Below are 17678 nucleotides of genomic sequence, written 5' to 3' on the forward strand. Positions count from 1 at the left end.
CGCCAAGCTGTACTCCACTCTCAACCTTTGTTTTTCTTTTGTTCCATTCGGCTTTTCATTATGCCTATCGCAAATGTGCGATGCGGCATTTTTGGACTGGTGTCTTAGGACCTCTGATGCACAGCCAGAAATATTATTATTAAATGTGATGAATACACTTGTTTTCAATATTCACTTTTGCTTTGAAATAACTTTTAAGCTATAGTAGTTTACTGTTATTATTAAAAATTATAATACGTAAAATAATATATTAATTCTATGCTAAGCAAAAATTTTGTAAGCGGTTTTATAGCTTTTATTTATATGTTTTTTTAAGATACAAAATATGTGTACTTTGATATGAAATCACAACCTTTTTTTTTTAAATTTTTAAGTGCACTTTCTGGGGGTATCCATGGCATAAGCAACATCTATCAGTAGCCACAAACATAATTTGCCATTTATGACAAATTGATAATCGTTTACAACTTTTGTTTGGGGCACGCACCAAGTGCTGTTCTTCCTCTTGTTCCTCTATCTGCCTTTATCCTCGCCTCAGCTGCTGTCCTTGTTTTTTTTTTTTGATCTGCAGCTAATTTGCATACAATGGCTAAGCCACGAGTCTTTGGTCTGGTTGTCAGGCTTATACGCACTTTTGGCCACATCGATAAGCGCCACTTGTCGCGGGTTAAAGGTTGTGGGGGATAGCAAGAATCGCGTTTGGATCCAAACCGGAATTTATTTATAAAAAACCATCCAATCAATTGGTTTAAATAAGCGTTCTTTTTATAGTTTTTTGCTTAAAATAAACAACAAAAAAAAAAAACCAGCTATAAATTGTTACGTTTCAAATAAATTCTACTAAAATTCACATGATCTTAAGTGTAAAATACTACCTTTGTCGTCTTTTTTACTATTTCACTCAATTTGTTGCACACTTTTTGTTTGCATTATTCTCTAGCACTCACGCTCATTTGTTTTTTCTCTCTGGCGATTTCCCCTCTTCGAGTGGAAAACGCACCAACAGATGTGAGCATTTTCGAATTTCCCCTTGTTCGAAAACGTGTTTCACTCGAGAAACGAGTGAAACGGAGAAAGCAAGAGAGTAAACTGAGAAAGGGAAAATCCCCGAGTGGTTCAGTGGTCCACTCAGTGTTGTCATATGCCGGTGGTTGACTCGCAAGAACAGCTAACCATTCCGAAGGAAAGTACCAGACCACCGAAACAACTCTTGAACTCTGGCCGGGATCTTTGTTTTGTCAACTATTGAATAAATTATAATTACGGCACTGCTAGAATGACAATGGCTGATAGAAAAAGGAAGTTTTTAAATAATTTAAATTTAAGCAATAATACAGCATGTATTTTAACAACTTACTTCTCGAAAATCTTTAAAAATGTGCTCAGAAAAGTTTTCTTTGTGATAACAAACCTCTAAGATCACCCATAATATCTCCTTTCACATTCGCCCAAAATTGCCCGACTCCAAGTTCATTAGAAACCCGTCAGCGGGAGATTGGCACACATATGGACACAGTGGACAATGGCCAAATTGCACTCCTTTTGTGTTCAGCAATGGATGGGATGGACTAGGGATTCAAGTGCTGGTCGAGAAGGGATAGTAGAAGTTGGATGGCGAAAGTGGTCGAAAAGTACGCGGGCACCAAATGATGGCAACATCATTTGTCAAAACAAACTTTTTGACATGGCCGCGCATCGCAGCGAAAGTGCGTGGCCTTCCGCCCACCGACCGACGCCCAACTTCCAGCGCTTTCACCCATTCTCACCCACTTTCACCCACTTGTGTGCGTGTGACAAACCCAAATAGCCACTCGATTGTTCCCGACTGACCGGACCGATGTTTATCATTATTATTGCCACTCGTGGACCAAAATCACAGGCTCATCCTCTCTTGACTCTATCACTGTTAGATAGCAATGCATATCTCTTGGTATCTCGTTTAAGGTTTATTTCAAACAGATATTAGTCCAGATTATTATAATTTTCTTTTGCACTTGCCTGCTGTGAAACCCTAAAAGTGAGCTTTCAAATTTGGCTCGACGGCCAAATAGTTCATAGTTCTGCTTCTCACTAAATTAATGAAAAACAGCTAAGATTAGCTTCAGTTTTTTTGTTTTTGTAAATTCCCAAAAATTTGTTTAGTTACTTACTTATTTTATTTTATAAAAAATTTAAATCAGATTTTGCAGTGCCTGCATAAAGGGGTTCAAAGGGGGTTGGCTGTCCACTTGTACAAATTATTGTGAAATACACAAGAAGCGTAGCGGAAGGAGAAATATAAGAGAAGCCATAGCATACTTTACCAAAAAATGAAGTCATCGAGCAGGAGATGTTTTTGCCACAAAGAGTGTGAAGAGCAGGGGAGAAGAGGATGTGCGTCCTGAATGTGTATGTGTGTTAGTGAGTGTATGCTGCATGGAACCCTTAATTAAATAAATTCAATATGCGCAACGGGCAGTCAAAAGCCACCCAAAAAAGAGTCCCTGCTCGGGCGCCACCCCACCCCAAACGCTCCATCCGACAGGCAAACTGAAAACCCAAATATCGTCCGGGGCCAACTACAAAATTATATGGCGAAAATGTTCGTTGGAAATCGTCATGGATTTTAATATTTAAAAGCGTTTTCAAAAATTGTCCCCTTTCGTGACGAACCGGGTTAGAGAATGGTATGGAAGGAGGATGACTGAGAAAAGGGTTGGATATGTAGGTGGCAACCGGTCTGGACATTTGCTGACCAACAGGGTCCCAGTTCAGAGGGCAAACGCATCGACTTTCTCTGACTCCCCTGCTCACCATCGTGCTAATATCGCCGTCCTGCTTGGTTGTGTCCCAAAAGTCGACCCAGACCTAAAAAAAGGAACCCAAACCCGTTCGACAGGCAGCGGCAACATTTTGATAAGCGCCGCATGGACAGTCGCCTGGGCATCCCCAAACCACTGCCCCAACCACCCGAAAACCACCCACTGACCAACCAACCAACCAACCAACCAGGCAAGGAAATAAAAAAGTAACAGCCTCACCCAGGACACTCACTCACACTTACACAGCACACACTCTCTCGTTCGTCGCCAAAAAGGATATTATTTAATGAGCTACACTTAAAGCATTGGACATGGAGGGCTTCAGAACTTATCGTGGGTGTGGGGACTTAAAAGGACGCTGACCAAATCGAGTTGACCTGTTCGAGAATGAGTGTGCACTGAAAATTTATATTGAATTAATCAATTAAACAATTAATATATCTAAAATACTTATATCCTTATATTCCATCAAATGTTAAAACTAATATCAACAGAAGCTGAACAGAAATCGTATTAAAGTGTAAGTGTATGGCATTTGAAAAACCAAAAGCAAAGGTAAACAACCTATGTACTTTCTTTTTGTTTGGATAAAATTTTAGTTTTTTTTTTCGCAGTGAAACTTTATGGTTGAATATTTGGTAGTTTGGTGCATAGTTTTCGAGACTCAGCCGCTTGGCTTGCATATTGAATTGGAGGCTTTGGTCCTGTTTTGGAGTCCAACTCCGTGCGATTGTCCTGCCAGTGAGCTTTGGGGTCAGGCGTGTGCGTGATTAAAAATTCAATACCGAAACGAATGTGGAATTGAACGGTAAATTAAATGAGCCAAAAAGGAAGGGGATAATTGTGGCAGAGAGTATATTCCAAAAAGGATAGTACATTTGGAACAAATTGAATTCTTATAGAAACGGGAGCCAGTTAAAACATATGATTAATTAATAATTAATTAATTAATAATTTACATTTAATGTAGAACATATTAACTAAATTTTTAAATGAAATCATACTAAAATCCTAAATGTTTCAAGAGTTTGCACCTATTCAGAGTCTTGAAAGGGAAAATACTAATAAAATCCCGCTACTAGAGTCCTCGAGCATCTTGAGCCGGCTAAAAGCCCCAACTCCAGTCCATCCAAGGAGCAGAAGGTGCTGTGGTACGTGGCCCATAAGGGCTGAGACAGGTTCTTATCGTTATGCCCACCTTGGCTGTGCCATCATTCTGCTCCGGCGTGGAATGTTTACATAAATTCATAAAATTATTGCTATAATCAACATTATGCATTTGGAAACAAACAAAAAACCAGAAACCGCAAAAGAGTTTTCCACCCACAAGGGTTGGAAAGTGTACCGTGTACTGTACTGTTTTGGATGTATGCAGCCTCGTAATTATGCTCGCTTGATTTGCCAGCAACATTTTCTTTTTAATTATTTATATTTGGGGATTTTTAGGCAGTCGGCAGTCAGGCAAAACGATTCAAAGGCCTTCCAAGTTTTCCACTCGCCTCGTATGTTAGGGATGGTATTTGCATACATCTGACTGCCTGGCCTGACTGACTGACTGACTGACTGACAATATCTTTTTATGCTTTGGCAGGCAGCAACCCCTCCGAAGCACCCCGCACCATCTCCATTGGTTCGCTTTTTTGGGCATGTGTTTTATTAGGCATGTTAATTAAAAGACATGAAATGAAAATAATTAAAAATATGTATAAAAACACATACACACACACACACTCATTCATACGCATCTGCATATGTGTGCTTTATATACAGCAAACACTTAGATGCATAAACGCTTTTATAGAGAATATATAGTATCTATGGGCACATAAGATATGGCTGTCGAACAGGTTTCATTACTCTTCGGCTCAGATTGCCATTGAAAATGTGGTTACTGAATTCAAAAGGGTATATGGGGCTGTCTATATATGATAAGATAAATCAAAAATTAAACAACACTTTATAAAACTATAAATTGTATGAGCATTGGTATTACTATAAATTTAGTTACAGAGAAACTTTATTAAGTCAATGTTTTGAAATAAAGGGGTGTGCACTTTTTAAAAATAAACCGGTTTCTGTTTTATATTTATGCATCCCTAATATAATTTTGCTACATATAGCAGGGTATCCTTCACTTTTATAATTTCATATGTGGCCATGTGTAAATTACCTTGAGGAAAATAATGAGGAAACATGGACCCCTAAATAAATTATCAACAGAAAAAAGTGTTTGATTTGCAAAAGGGTTACAGCGATAGGAAGGGGAGAAGAAGCTCATCCTTGGAGGCCTATCAATTTTCTTGCCCACTTTTCCACCAGATCGCCTTATTAACTCATTGCTGTGGTGTCAATTTACACGACAACGGCACAAAACGAACGCAAGACAAAGGCTAAAATATGGCAACATTACTTTCCACCAACCAACCAACCAACCATCTAACCAATCCCCCAACCAAACCACACTTCGCTCCTTTGTCTCAAATTTCGAGGCTATGGAAAAATGGCCCCCCAATCCAACAATTCCCAATTGCCGGCGTCTTAAGTGTTGCTAATAACGCCTACAACTAAAAACAGAAAACAGCTGCAGGGTCAAAAGGGTGGCGAGAGGTGGGTTCCAAAAACTGGGCAAAAGTGGGTGCCATGGTTGAGCGACACTTTTAAGAAATTGCAAAGTTTTCGTAACAAAGGCAACTTGAACAATACTTTGATGCGATTTTGCGGATATTAGGTGTTAATTTTTCAAAGAGCCAACGACATTGTACGCCATCAGAAACTCACACCCTTAGAACCGTTTTTAGAACCCCCATTCTCATCCACATCCCCCATCCCCCATCCCCCATCCTCGTTCCCATTTTATTAGCCCCCACTTATTTTTCGGTGGCCTGGTTGCCATTGCCATGGCACTCTGCCTTTTGTAATTTTAACTGCTTTTGGTTAACACTTTTACGCATTGCCAACTGTGGTGGCACCACCTACCTCCCACTCCGCATCGATATCACATGGCAGCACCACCATCTTAAACCCTTTGTCTTCCTGCCAGCAAGTCATCGATGGGAAAACTTTGGGCAACTTTTTCTCAGCTCACTTTTTTGTGTATTTTAATTGCCCCCAATGGGGGGATTGAACATTGGATGGAGGTGCTCAAACAAGCGCTGAGTTACTGTTCTGCCAATGTGGAAAGTGGTGGGCAACTGGGTGGGGGGTATGCCATTTATTGAGCATTTTAGCCTTTCATCGATGCTTTCAACTGAAATTATTTTGCTCATTTTAATTATTATAACCGCCAAGTACAGCCCAGCAAGAACAATGGCACGACAATGCCATTGTGAGTGGGTGGTGCTGCTACCCCATTTACAAGTGCCGCAAGAACACAAATTTTAACGGTTATGCCACGGCGAAAAGGGTCGACTAAACGAGAGGAGTCTTTTTGCCATTTCTTTGGGGCTAGAGTTTGCCGATCGTTCAGTGGGCGGCGCCACTTTGCGGTGATGTCCCCGAATACGTCTTTCCGAACATCAGAACTGTCTTGTAGTCGAGCAGCAAAACGGATGGTGTTACATTGGTCACTAAAATATGCGGATAACCCGGAGCAGGACCAAACCATTTTACGCATTAACTTTAAAAACATTACTCATTACATAGACCAGATAGAGAAGCTTGTGAATTGATAGTGTAGATGAGGCTTTAGTGCCTTTCAAGTCAACACTTGAGTAACGGGAAACAATTTTAAATTCCTTTTTTTTTTTCTTCTGAAGCTCATATCTGGATTAAGGACTCAAGACGATGTGTATTTGCTTCTATGTAGTTATCGGTCTGATTATCCTGCTCGTCATAGTGGTTGCATCTATGAACTTAACCCGCAGATGAGCCGAACCCTAGGAATGGAGTTCAAGTTCGAATAATCCAGGTAGTGAAATAAACAATGTTGCCGCCCGCCACTTATCTCCTGGTTCACTAGTTTTACCCTGTAACTCTTTTTCGGTATTAGATAGCCAGCAAGTTTTTGGTGTTTTATTACTGTAAACATTTGCATACAAGACTGCTCTCCCCGCTCCACGCTGGTTACTATAATTAACTGAATATTTATTACTGCGGTAGATAAAATGTTATGCGGCTATTATTTTAGTTTTACGGCCAACCAAGAAGCCAACAAGCCAACAAGCCAACAGGCAAACTCGGCTAACTGAGCTTAAGCCTCAGACGGAACATGAACATGGCAGGCCACCAAAGTGGCGGCTCGTACATGAATATGCAATCCGAGCCAAAATGCAGTCGGCGCCCCTTCGGTTTGGCCAACCACGTGGGCCACTCTACCTGAACCACCTTTTAGCCATCAAGCCAAGCCACCTACACGGATAAATCCAGCCAAGATACACCTAAACCATTGAACAGTCGGCGCCAATTAAGTCCACGAAAAGATCGGATGGAGGATTTCAGAGATGATGTTTTTAGGAAAGGACATACGAATACATATGAAATAAAAAAGTAATTTCATACTTAAGTAGAAGACTGGCGTTCTTAAAACTTGATCAAGGGACTTGCAGTTGTTGATTTTTCTTGTTATACCCATCCAAAAATGCTTATCTTTGTTAAAATCTACAACTAATAATATAATAAACAATAAAAGCTACAATATGGACAAGTTGGCAACACGAATTCTGGTGTAAAATTTTACTGCGCGCGATGTGAAACAATCGCTAATTGTTTTAGGACCTTCGCTTCAGATGCGGAGGCAATAAGGTGTGAAATTCCAGACCGGGTTTTGACTTTTCGCCCGCGGCACAAAAGTTTTTAGCCAGCCAAATGAAAATTACGCATACGCCGCCTTGTCTTACACTGAAGTAAGGAGCGCAAATGAATATAACTCATACGCCACGTAGCAGCTGCCGGGTAATTATAATCATTTAATGAAGAGCACTGTAACGAGAGTTATGAGACCTTCCACTAATGTACGCAAATCTCGTGCGGATTCAAAAAAATGATCTATAATGGGTTAATACATGTTGTCTGATTGCTTTGTCACCGCAACTTTAATTGGTGTCTGTCGCTGATAAAAAAAAAAATAAACAATTTCGCTCCATTTCACACCATGGCTAAAAACTCAATTCGTATTAATTGCAAATGAAAACCCGTGTTTCGTAATGACAATTCGACACGCTCAGTCGATTTAATCGGGGAGCTATAAAAGCTCCACCCGCAACTGAAATTGTCAACAGTTAACATCTGGACATTTGGCAAGATGCATCTGAACCTGAAATATTTCATTGGTCTGCTACTGGTGCTGCTTTGCAGCTCTTTTGCGGTAAGCTAGTATATTTGAACTATTTCCTAGTGATTAATTTGTGACTTATACATACATAACTGCCATCTACATAGGTGGCCTATCCCCAGGGGCCTGGATGTGGTCCACCACCAAGTGGAACACCTCCGTCGGGACCGCGACCATCGGGTCCACCACCTGGAGGTCGCTGCGGACCACCACCATCGACCACGGCTGCATCTACCGGTTAAATTTGTCCACCTCTGCGATTCCCGACTCCAATTTCCCTCATAAGGCTTACTGAAATGTCACCTAGAAAATCCTTTTGTTAAGTCCCTTTTTTTTTTGACAAACAAATTAAATGAAAAGTATATGTATGTGTGTATAACTGCTGAATCTAAAATGACTTTCCGTGGGTGGTTCATATATTTAATTTAATCCGATTTAATCAATTTACTTTACTTCATAATTTTTGAAACACGGTAAACAGCTGTGGGAGGATCAGTCATAACCTCCTCCTTGCATTTGAAATAAAAAGCGTATGCCACAATCCAGAAATAAATGCACAAAACTATGATGGGTATTCAAAATTAAACATATTTGTAGAGTTTTTAGCAACTACTTACGCAGTCCAATGATCGATATGCTTATATCAATGATATCTACATCCCAAATTAAAACTTCAGCTACCAGAAAAGCAGGATACAGCACAATGTGTAAACAGCTTGTGATAAGAAAAATAAGCACTAAAACTGATGTTTTCTGAGCAATTCGAAAAGATTTAATTAACCAGAATTAAGCTTGATGACAAATCCTCACCACAAATGAGGCCACGAATAGCATTAGACAGCCCACAAAATGCACCATATCCAAAATTCCATATACAACTAGCACGATACTTTCAAGGGTATCGCAGCAAGGACTTGCATTTCTCATGGGAACGGCAATAAGTTCGAAGAAAAATAATGATAGAGCACTGATCATACAACCCACTCTTAGGGATATGATACAACAGCATTTTCTCAAGCGGCATCTCATGGTTTTTAGTTTATTTTAGTTGATTTTAAAATTTCTGACGTGCTAAGCACAGATAGTATATATATATTGAAATTTGGGAATAAAATGAAATTATTAATAATTATTCATTACCTGATTGCAATTCGGTATCTTAAAAAATATATTTAAGATATCTTAGAACTCTGTGTCCCCGTTATAAGGATTTGTTATATGATGTTAACATTTTCGAAGCTAACAAATATGGTACAATTTTTCGTCAACATCAATTTGTTCTCCTCTGCGTCGCAATTTACCCACTGGAAATTTTGTATTCCCCAGTCAATATGCAACTGGCTGATGAGGAATTTCCATGACTTTCCACAATTCATCCTCCCATTTTCGACCCCGCCTGCTCATCTATTTTGCATATTTTCCGAACTTTAGCTAGTTGCGCTTGTACAATGAGTAAAAGTAAAATTTCGCAGACTTTTCGAGACTGTAAAATATTACACCACCCCCACAAAGTAACAGCCAGTCGATATTAAAAAAGATAAAGTTTTATTAGTTGTGCGGTGAAAATGGGCGTGGTGAGGGAGGTATAAGAGATATAATAAAAGTAATAAAAGAAAATATGCAACACACACACACACACACAAACACCAATGAAGATGCAGATGAAGTTGAAATGTAAATTTTGTCCGAATGGAAAGTTCCGTTTCAATGATTGCAAACGGAAGCGGAAAATGCCCAGCCCAAAAGGAAAATGCCACCCGCCAATGCCCTCTGGGGAATGAATGGCAAATGAAACGCAAGTAAATACGATAAATAAATGTTTAAATAAATAAGTAAATAAATATGTGGACAGTCAGCAACATGAATTGGGTCCGAAAATGGTGGCGAAAAAGAATCTGAGGGGGCCAAAAAGTCCAAATGTAATAATTAAATTGCATTTTGCGTCTGCGGCCAAACAAAATGGCGGCCAACGTTCGAATAAGTGAGTGTGTGTGCGGTAGTGAATGTGCGCATAAAGGTCCAAACTAGCGAGATACCGTGTACAAGAATATAATTTATAAGAAATATTCATACATTTATTTGTTTTGTATTTTTATAATAAAGGTTGAAAAGATTGTTAAATAATGTTGACATTATATGTGGAATTTGAAAAATCAATTCAAATCAAGTCAATAATGTGCATTTTTTAAACCTGTATAGTACCATAATTAATGGTATTTTTTCAATATATTTCTGCACACTAAGTAAGTAAGTCCATTCCACAGTTGTTTCAATCCTTAGTGGCCAGTGATAATATTTATATGCCTTGGCCGCAATCATTGGTTTATATAAACACAAACACACGAGTGTGCATTAATATCTTTTTTTTTTTTTTGGTCTGATTTTTCATGTGTCCTTATTTCTTTCTCCAGATTCCATTCCTCGTAATTTACAATATTATAGTCCTGAGTAACGCTGATTGTGTGCATCAATTGTTGGCTTTCGTGTATGGGAAAAGGCTTAAATTTATTTATCATTCAATTAAATATTTAAAATGCCAAAAAATGCTTTCACCGCCAGGCAACTTATTTAAATTTCCACGCCCACAAGTACCGCACACCTTTAATATTGAAATTGAAATCATAAATAAATGAGAAAATTTGCGTTGGTTGGCGAACGCAGATACTCGCAGGGTGGTGGGGGGATGGGAAAAATGGGGGGAAAATTGAGGGAAATTGTGGGCGGTTTGTTTATTTTTGCCGCGTATGGCGTAATGTGTGCATACATACATACCATACATATGTGCGAATTGCATTCGCTGTAAATTTTATTGTTATATGTATATATTTATGCCCATATATGTGTGTGTTTTTTTTAACCGTGTATTTTCGCTGCATCGCTGCAATGTTTGTAAAATTAATTGACATTTTATTTGTTAATTAATTGTTATGGCAGTGTGTTGTTGTTGTTCTTGTTATTGTTTGGTTGACCAGGCCGAGAGTTCACAGTTTTTGGCCCGGTAGAGAATGGCCAAATGACCAAATGGTCAAATGGCTTTTCATTATTGTTATTACAAATGCCGCGGTCATTATTATTTGCTCGTTAAGCGCACCTCTGCAGCTCCCCCTTTGTTCAAATGCAATGCATTTGTAATTTAGTTTTGTAGTTTTAATTGCAAAAATTGTTAATTTTCTGATAATTTATTTATGCATTTATTTATGTTTAGCTGCGAAATCCATTTGAACAAACTAGAAAAGGGCTCTGCCGTGTTCGTTAGCTTTAAAGTAATTGTAAAGAATTTGCTGACGAATTATTAAATACAATTGTGACGAATTGTTAACTGTTTAGTTACTTAGATATAGAACTGTCATCGATAGTGCACCAGACAACCTACGTTTGTACTTATTAAGAAACAAAAAATACACAATGTATAAACATAGATTACTGTTAAAACTTTGTTATAAGCATAAAATACATATCCGCGCAGAGAAGATCTGTGAAAAATTGAATTATCCTAGGCAGCAAAGCCCGGACAGCGCCAGCCATCAATTTTTACAACTTTAAATACCAGCAGGAAGTAACTTAGGAATTCAGGATCAGCTCCCCTAGAGCAACATTTCGAATGGCAATAAGAAAAAAGTCATAACAAAATTTTACGACAACTTTGGCGGCGTTTTCATTTCGCTGCTGGTCCGCCAAAAAGTAGAAGGAGCAATGGAGATGGGTTTTTCGGGGATACGAGATTTGGGATTCGGATGGATGGACTGGATGCAAAATGCAAAACAAAGGGAAAATTACCGAAACGCCAGAAGAAACGACGTATTCTAATGGGTGCCATCCCGCTGGTTTTTCTTCTTCTTCTTCTTTTTTTTGTTTTGTCTTCATGGGGAAGTGTGGGGCATATAATAATCATCTATATTCATGGATTAGGATTCAATTTTTATGCCACACGCGAGAAGGTGAGATGGAAAAACCTGCCTGAGAACAATGAGGGTTAAATTGAAAATAAAGCGTTACCCAAAGAGAGAAGCCACAGATAGCAAAATGTGGGGGGAGTTGAAAAAATTATTCAAAAATTTATGCAAGAAAATATTACCAAAGAGCTAATAATTTTCTCCATCCATCGTTCCCAAAAAGGTGGCAAAAGCGCCGCGTGGGGGCCGCCAGGGGGTGGTGGCTGGTAGGTGGTGGAAAGGGGCGGATTGGGTGGTTCGGTGGGCGGTGTGTTTTTTCCTTACCCCCGGTCTTGTATTAATGAATAATATCGCGGCTAAGGCAAAGGCGAAACGCGCACTTCGTTTTTTCATTTTTTTTTTTTTTTGTGGCGCGCCACAGGGGTTAATAAGTAATCTGCATTTTTTGACATTTATTTATGTCTTCAAATATGTGCGGAGGAGTTCTCGTTTCTCTTTTTAACGCGGGGGCCAAAGAGCAAGGGAAATCTAACAGCTGTTCAAAGTGTCATTAGAGCAAAATATGCCCGCGTTGTGGCTCCATCTTCAATTTGTATCATCGTGGAAAATAAGAATTATACGCAAGGATATGCATGTATTTATCTCTGTCCGTCTTCAATTCGTATTGTTTTCATTTGATTAGCCAAGCGTCTTTGAATAGGTGTATTTATTTGTGTTGCAATTCCCTTATAGCGTTATTCTAGTTAAGGCCATACAAATTTGGTATTTATATGATAGTAAAGGTCGTTCTTTACCCTGTAAGCGTGACATCGGACTTTAGTTACCTACATAGAGATACACACATATACGTGTCTGCACAAATCTATATTTACGATTATGGAAGTTTATGGATGTTTCTCCTTCGTCGTTTTAGTGTCATTCAGCGCTGGGCTGTAAAGGGCGCATAAAATGGTGGGGCTGGGCGGTATGGTGGATCGTGTGTTTGTGGATGGGGTTGGGAGGGGGTGGGGGTGTGGTTGGAGCAGTCCTAATGACAAATGCCTATATGAAATGGTCACACACGCATGGACCTTCCCCTTCCGCTCTTTTCTTACGTTCGCCGAACTGGTGAAAGTGAAATTGTCATAAAAAGTGAAAGGCAACTGGGGAACTTGAAGGCGGGCGGTGGGTACAATGTGGGTGGTTTTCACATGTCAAGGTAATTTGGGCGCACTTTTTGTACCCGCCTCGTTTTATGGGCGAATTCAAATAGTTCTTTTAACCACGCCCACACGCACACACATGTGTAATTACTTAGTTTATTATATTGCAAGTATCAAAGTGGACCAGCCAACTACGCTACCGTTAGGCCCCCTCTCCATGCCTTTTTTTTTTGGTACCCCCCGCTTGAAAGGCCTTACCCTCTTTTATAGTTTGGCAAATCGTAAAAACTTTTACAACATTTACATGCAAGGCGAAATTCAAAGGGGGGGGGGGTGAAATAGTGTTGAGGGGGCCGGCAAGGTTGCCCTGTGTGCCAGAGTTGTCGCCGCAAAAGTTTGCACTACAGTTGCGCTCTCTATTTGTCTTTTGCCTCCAGTTTTAGCCACCCCCACTCCACAAATGCCACGCAATTTTCCGCCCACTTTTCCACAGACGATGCTTTTTCAATTACTCAGGTCTGGCCCCCTTGGAAAGACCGCCCCCACCCCCCTTGGCCAATTGAGTCGCCACTTAAGTCGCCTGACCAAAAAATCATTAACTATTTTAATTTCAGTTTGCAAATTCCATGCAATTTAAATTCGAAATGGCAGGGGCGTGGCTTTGGCCCCTTTTTATATGTATATATATATATATACTATGTATGTGTGTTCACTTTAGCCAAAATGCTAAGCAAATACAATTAAAGCGTCTAAGAAAAAAGCCAATAATTAAAAATGCACAAAACCAAAAGTGAACACTGCCCTTCAAAAAGGAAGGACCAAGATGTTTGGCAGAGCAAAGTAAAAATGGTGGTGAAGCTTCGAGAAAGGGAAATTGAAAGCAGTCAACTGGATTGCGGAGTACAAAGTAAACTCATTTGTTGGCTTAGCTGGCGAGTTCGAAAATTTTCAGAAAGTACTCTGCAAACTTGAAATAGAATTTCAATTCCTATTCTTAAAGTTTTAAACTAATTTTAAGGAAGGAGTTTAGACTCTAAATAAATGTGATACGGTAATATTAAAGTATCTTACTTTTTGGCCACATTTTTGGTAACTTCTTGAGTGCATTAAATAAAAAAAAAAAAAATTTGGCGCGATCACCTTTTCTCATAATTTTTCCGCCTCCGGTTTTCCAGCTAATCTAATCGAAGGCGGACATCGACGACTTTCCGTTGAGGTTTGCCCCAAAAAACAATCGAGGTGGGCCAACGAAACGGAAGCGAACGCAAACACGGAAAAGGACACGGCATATTTTCCACGCAGTTACTTGCGTTAATTTCCATGGCATAAAGCACTGGCAAACAACAAGAAAATAGACAAAAGGCGACTGAGGGAAAAGCGAGGAAAATAAAAAAGGGTCGTCGGTCGCTTCCGTTTTGTCTCACGCGTTTTTATTTACTTGGCGCGTTTTTCTCATTATTTTGGTCAGGTGGCTTGAGGTTTTCAAGCCTTTTTTTATATATTGTATTTTTTGTTTGTAGTCCCCCAGCTATTTTTATGTTGCATACTTTCCGGTGCGGTTAGCTGAAGGGTCACAAAAAACCGACCGAATGGTAATAATTTAAAATTAAAATTTTCTTTTCTGTTGCTGTCCCGTTGCTTAATCGGATAATGCGAATTTTTGTAATCGAAGTTTGTCGAGTCCTTGTAGTTGAGTTAACTCCTTTTTCCTCCTAGACTTTTCCGCCTTTGTACTTGTATACCCTTTTAAAACGAACGTTGAGTGTTTTGACACAGTTAAAAGGCTTGTCGATATTAGCTTTTTTCATGCTTTCCTTATAAATAGTCAACAAGATCGAAAACTTTTACGGCTTTGGAAAAAATCGAAAAAAAAGACCTATCGTATCTCAATATTTGAGTGTAAACAATTTGCAGAGTATTTGTATCTCGGTGCGCAAAATGTATCTGCCTCGCTCGCTTTCTATGAAGTTTACTTGGGTGTACATGACTTGAGTCAATATATGCAGTATTTTATGAAAAGTTAACCCTTTTCTCGATTTGCATGTCGCGGCACAGACGACCCCGAAAACCACCGCTTTCCCACCCACCAGCGACTTTTGTTTTAATGTCAGCGACGTCGCTGCTCAATTGTCTAACATTATCTGATTTAGCGTTTAATGCTTAACCCTTGCCGACACACGCTTCGAAAAAGTTGAAAAAAAAAAAAACACAAAATAGAATTTGAAACGTACCAACACACAGAGGCGCAAGGATAACGAATTAAAAAATTAAAAATCGAAAGGCAACGACGACAACGAGACGACAACAAAAGGTGGAAAAAAAGAGAAGTGAGCCGAAAGGGGTGAAATGTGATTAGGCCAAAGGGGGTGGTGGGTGGTCTGGATGCCTGGGTGGTTGGGTGCTTTTCCCTGATATACCGCCGCTGATTAGGCAGCGCTCCAGGGGAAAAATCGAGGGGACTGGTGGAAGAAAGCATAATTAAAACTCGCAGCGCCGTGTAATAAATGCCAAGGCAGGCACAGCCAATAAATAGCAACAAGAAAGGAAAGACAGGATGCGGAACTGGATATAAGCAACCCTTTTACCCGACAAGCAACGACGACCACCAACCCTCGGAATAAAAGAAACAATCGAATTTTAATCAATTCGCACACCGTCCTCGTCATTTGCATTTGCATCTCGACGGCTTTGTCTCTAGGCAACCAAGCATCCATCCATCCAGGAATTACAAAACCCACGAGTCCAGGAAGCCAAAACTCCGCTTCACTTCACTCGAGTCCCCAAGAACTCAAGAATTGTTATGCTTCTATGGGTCTAATTCGGATCCCCCGATTATTTCACGCTCTCGAAATGCAAAGTCCTCGATGGGGAACTCTTCAGAACCTATAAGTGGGGATCTAATTGGGAATAAAAATGAATGCTACATCATTATTCAAGAACACAAGTTCTATATTTGTATCGGGATGTTTCCTTCGAATAAGTTCTATCAGAATTTTCAAAATTGGTCCTTTTTTTACCTTTTTTTTATTAATTTTTTCATAATATAGATGCGTTAGCAATAAAACCTCATAGTGCCACGTGGAAAATCGTATGCTTTTTTAAGAAATCAAAGCTTTGGTAAGGGAACATTTTTTTTTTATCGTTTTTTCTCAGCACTGCATTGTTGTGGACCATTTGCTTTGGCAATTTCTATTCATTGCAACTCATCAGTCGCTCCGTCTACATATTGCACTTGCTTTCTTCTCGTTTTGCCGGTTCTCTCGTCCTATATAGAGTCATCATCTGGTTTCGTCTCCATTTTCCAGCTACACCTGTTTGTTATTGCGGCTCATCATCTTTCGACTGGGAAACGAATGCCCCCAGTTTTCCATGGCTATTCTTTTGCCCATCCGAGTGCCAGGTATGTACGTAGCCTCAATTTCCTCGGAGTTTTCCATTTCCATTGCCAGTTTGGTCGTTGCTGCTGTTATTTATAATTTTCGTTTATTTGCATTCGCATCCAATTTGTTTGTTCGTACCTGGTCTTCTGGTCTTTTCGCATTTTCCTCGGCTCTGTCGTTTTTTCTTTTGGCTCCTGTGCAGAAGGACCGCCACCAGCCCCCCATTGGATTTCCACACACATTTCCACTACTTTCGACTTGTATTTTTCTGGGTTTTCTGTCTGACTTCAACCATTTTACGCCATTATCAACGTCATCGTTGCTCTCGTTCTCATTCGTTGGCATCTTCTGTTTGCGTTTTGTGGATCGTCTACACGGCAAGAAATATTACTTGGAAGATGTATGCTTAAGTTCACAACAAAACTTATCATTACTTGCTATTTGCATTATCTTTAATCTTTAATTGAAAATATTAACATTAATCATTTTTAATTAAGTATTTTAAATCATAAAAAGACATTCGTGTCTTTCGTTTATTACTTTCTTTAGGTGCACTGAGCCTGGCATTGTTAGGTTTGGCTTGGCTCACCTTTGCCGGTTGTTGTCTCATTGTTGTCGCAGCTAAACCCCCCCCCCCCGAATTTCCCACCGTATGCCAGCCACCCAGTTTCCCATTTTCCAACCATACCCTGACCTGGCTGCCTGTCCAGCTGTCAGGGCATATTATTGGTGTGCGGAAAATGTTCGCGTAATTGGAATGTTGACATTCGCATTTTCAGATGGGGGCTCCGGGCTCCTCAACGCCGCCCCAGAATCCACCATCCATTTGAGTGACAAGACTCCTATCAAAGTGCATCCAATGACGCCGAACAACACGTATATTGCCTCGAGGCCAGCCGGAAAATCTTGGCGTGTCCCGTGAATGAGACATCACCCCGAAAAGAGAGTCCTGTAAGTCCTGTTGACTTGCACCCTGGTCGTGACATTGCTAAAGCTTCGACAACTTGTCAAATTACCTTGAGCAAGCCGCCGGGCGAGCATTTTCCTCCACACTTTTCTCCATCCACTCGCTCGTTTGTCAATATTTAAAATTGAAAAATACAAAAATACACCCCCTGTCAGGTATTTCATATCATTTCAATATCATTGATGTCAAAATGCTGCTCGCCCTGCTAATGTGCACATCGCAGAGC

The 17678-nt window shown here is 39.9% G+C and overlaps 2 protein-coding genes and 3 long non-coding RNA genes across 6 annotated transcripts; 3 read left to right on the forward strand and 2 right to left on the reverse strand.

The window, feature by feature from the left end:
• Positions 1–1190: 1190 nt before the first annotated feature.
• On the forward strand, positions 1191–5923 carry lncRNA:CR45533 (long non-coding RNA:CR45533). Its single transcript, NR_123821.1, has one exon. It is a non-coding gene; the product is annotated as a long non-coding RNA:CR45533 (long non-coding RNA).
• A 263-nt stretch (positions 5924–6186) lies between these two features.
• lncRNA:CR43199 (long non-coding RNA:CR43199) lies at positions 6187–8003 on the forward strand. Of its 2 annotated transcripts, none has more exons than NR_123822.1 (2): positions 6187–6708; positions 6790–8003. It is a non-coding gene; the product is annotated as a long non-coding RNA:CR43199 (long non-coding RNA). The 2 variants fall into 2 exon arrangements; NR_123823.1 differs by having other exon boundaries at positions 6471–6708; positions 6790–7455.
• Positions 8004–8012: 9 nt separating this feature from the next.
• CG11368 (uncharacterized protein) lies at positions 8013–8447 on the forward strand. Its single transcript, NM_144274.3, has 2 exons — positions 8013–8103; positions 8178–8447. Exons 1-2 carry the CDS (start codon positions 8041–8043, stop codon positions 8310–8312), a joined length of 198 nt encoding a protein of 65 aa, NP_652531.1. The 5' UTR covers positions 8013–8040; the 3' UTR covers positions 8313–8447.
• A 50-nt stretch (positions 8448–8497) lies between these two features.
• Positions 8498–9140, reverse strand: CG43198 (uncharacterized protein). Its single transcript, NM_001258632.1, has 3 exons — positions 8881–9140; positions 8688–8823; positions 8498–8632 (listed from the first exon to the last, which is right to left on the reverse strand). The coding sequence occupies exons 1-3, from the start codon at positions 9097–9099 to the stop codon at positions 8520–8522; spliced, it is 468 nt and encodes a 155-aa protein (NP_001245561.1). The 5' UTR covers positions 9100–9140; the 3' UTR covers positions 8498–8519.
• A 7072-nt stretch (positions 9141–16212) lies between these two features.
• On the reverse strand, positions 16213–16892 carry lncRNA:CR44500 (long non-coding RNA:CR44500). Its single transcript, NR_123824.1, has one exon. It is a non-coding gene; the product is annotated as a long non-coding RNA:CR44500 (long non-coding RNA).
• Positions 16893–17678: the final 786 nt, after the last annotated feature.

The sequence above is a fragment of the Drosophila melanogaster genome, chromosome X (assembly GCF_000001215.4).
Source record: "Drosophila melanogaster chromosome X".
NCBI classification, from domain to species: domain Eukaryota; kingdom Metazoa; phylum Arthropoda; class Insecta; order Diptera; family Drosophilidae; genus Drosophila; species Drosophila melanogaster.

Excerpts from the sequence above, each read along its gene's own strand:
- CG11368 (NM_144274.3), top strand. The coding sequence starts at position 8,041 with ATGCATCTGAACCTGAAATATTTCATTGGTCTGCTACTGGTGCTGCTT. Across the intron at positions 8,104-8,177 it reads TGCTTTGCAGCTCTTTTGCG|GTGGCCTATCCCCAGGGGCC; the intron begins GTAAGCTAGTAT and ends CCATCTACATAG.
- CG43198 (NM_001258632.1), bottom strand. The coding sequence starts at position 9,099 with ATGAGATGCCGCTTGAGAAAATGCTGTTGTATCATATCCCTAAGAGTG. Across the intron at positions 8,824-8,880 it reads TATTCGTGGCCTCATTTGTG|AAAACATCAGTTTTAGTGCT; the intron begins GTGAGGATTTGT and ends CGAATTGCTCAG. Across the intron at positions 8,633-8,687 it reads CATATCGATCATTGGACTGC|TTTTGTGCATTTATTTCTGG; the intron begins GTAAGTAGTTGC and ends TACCCATCATAG.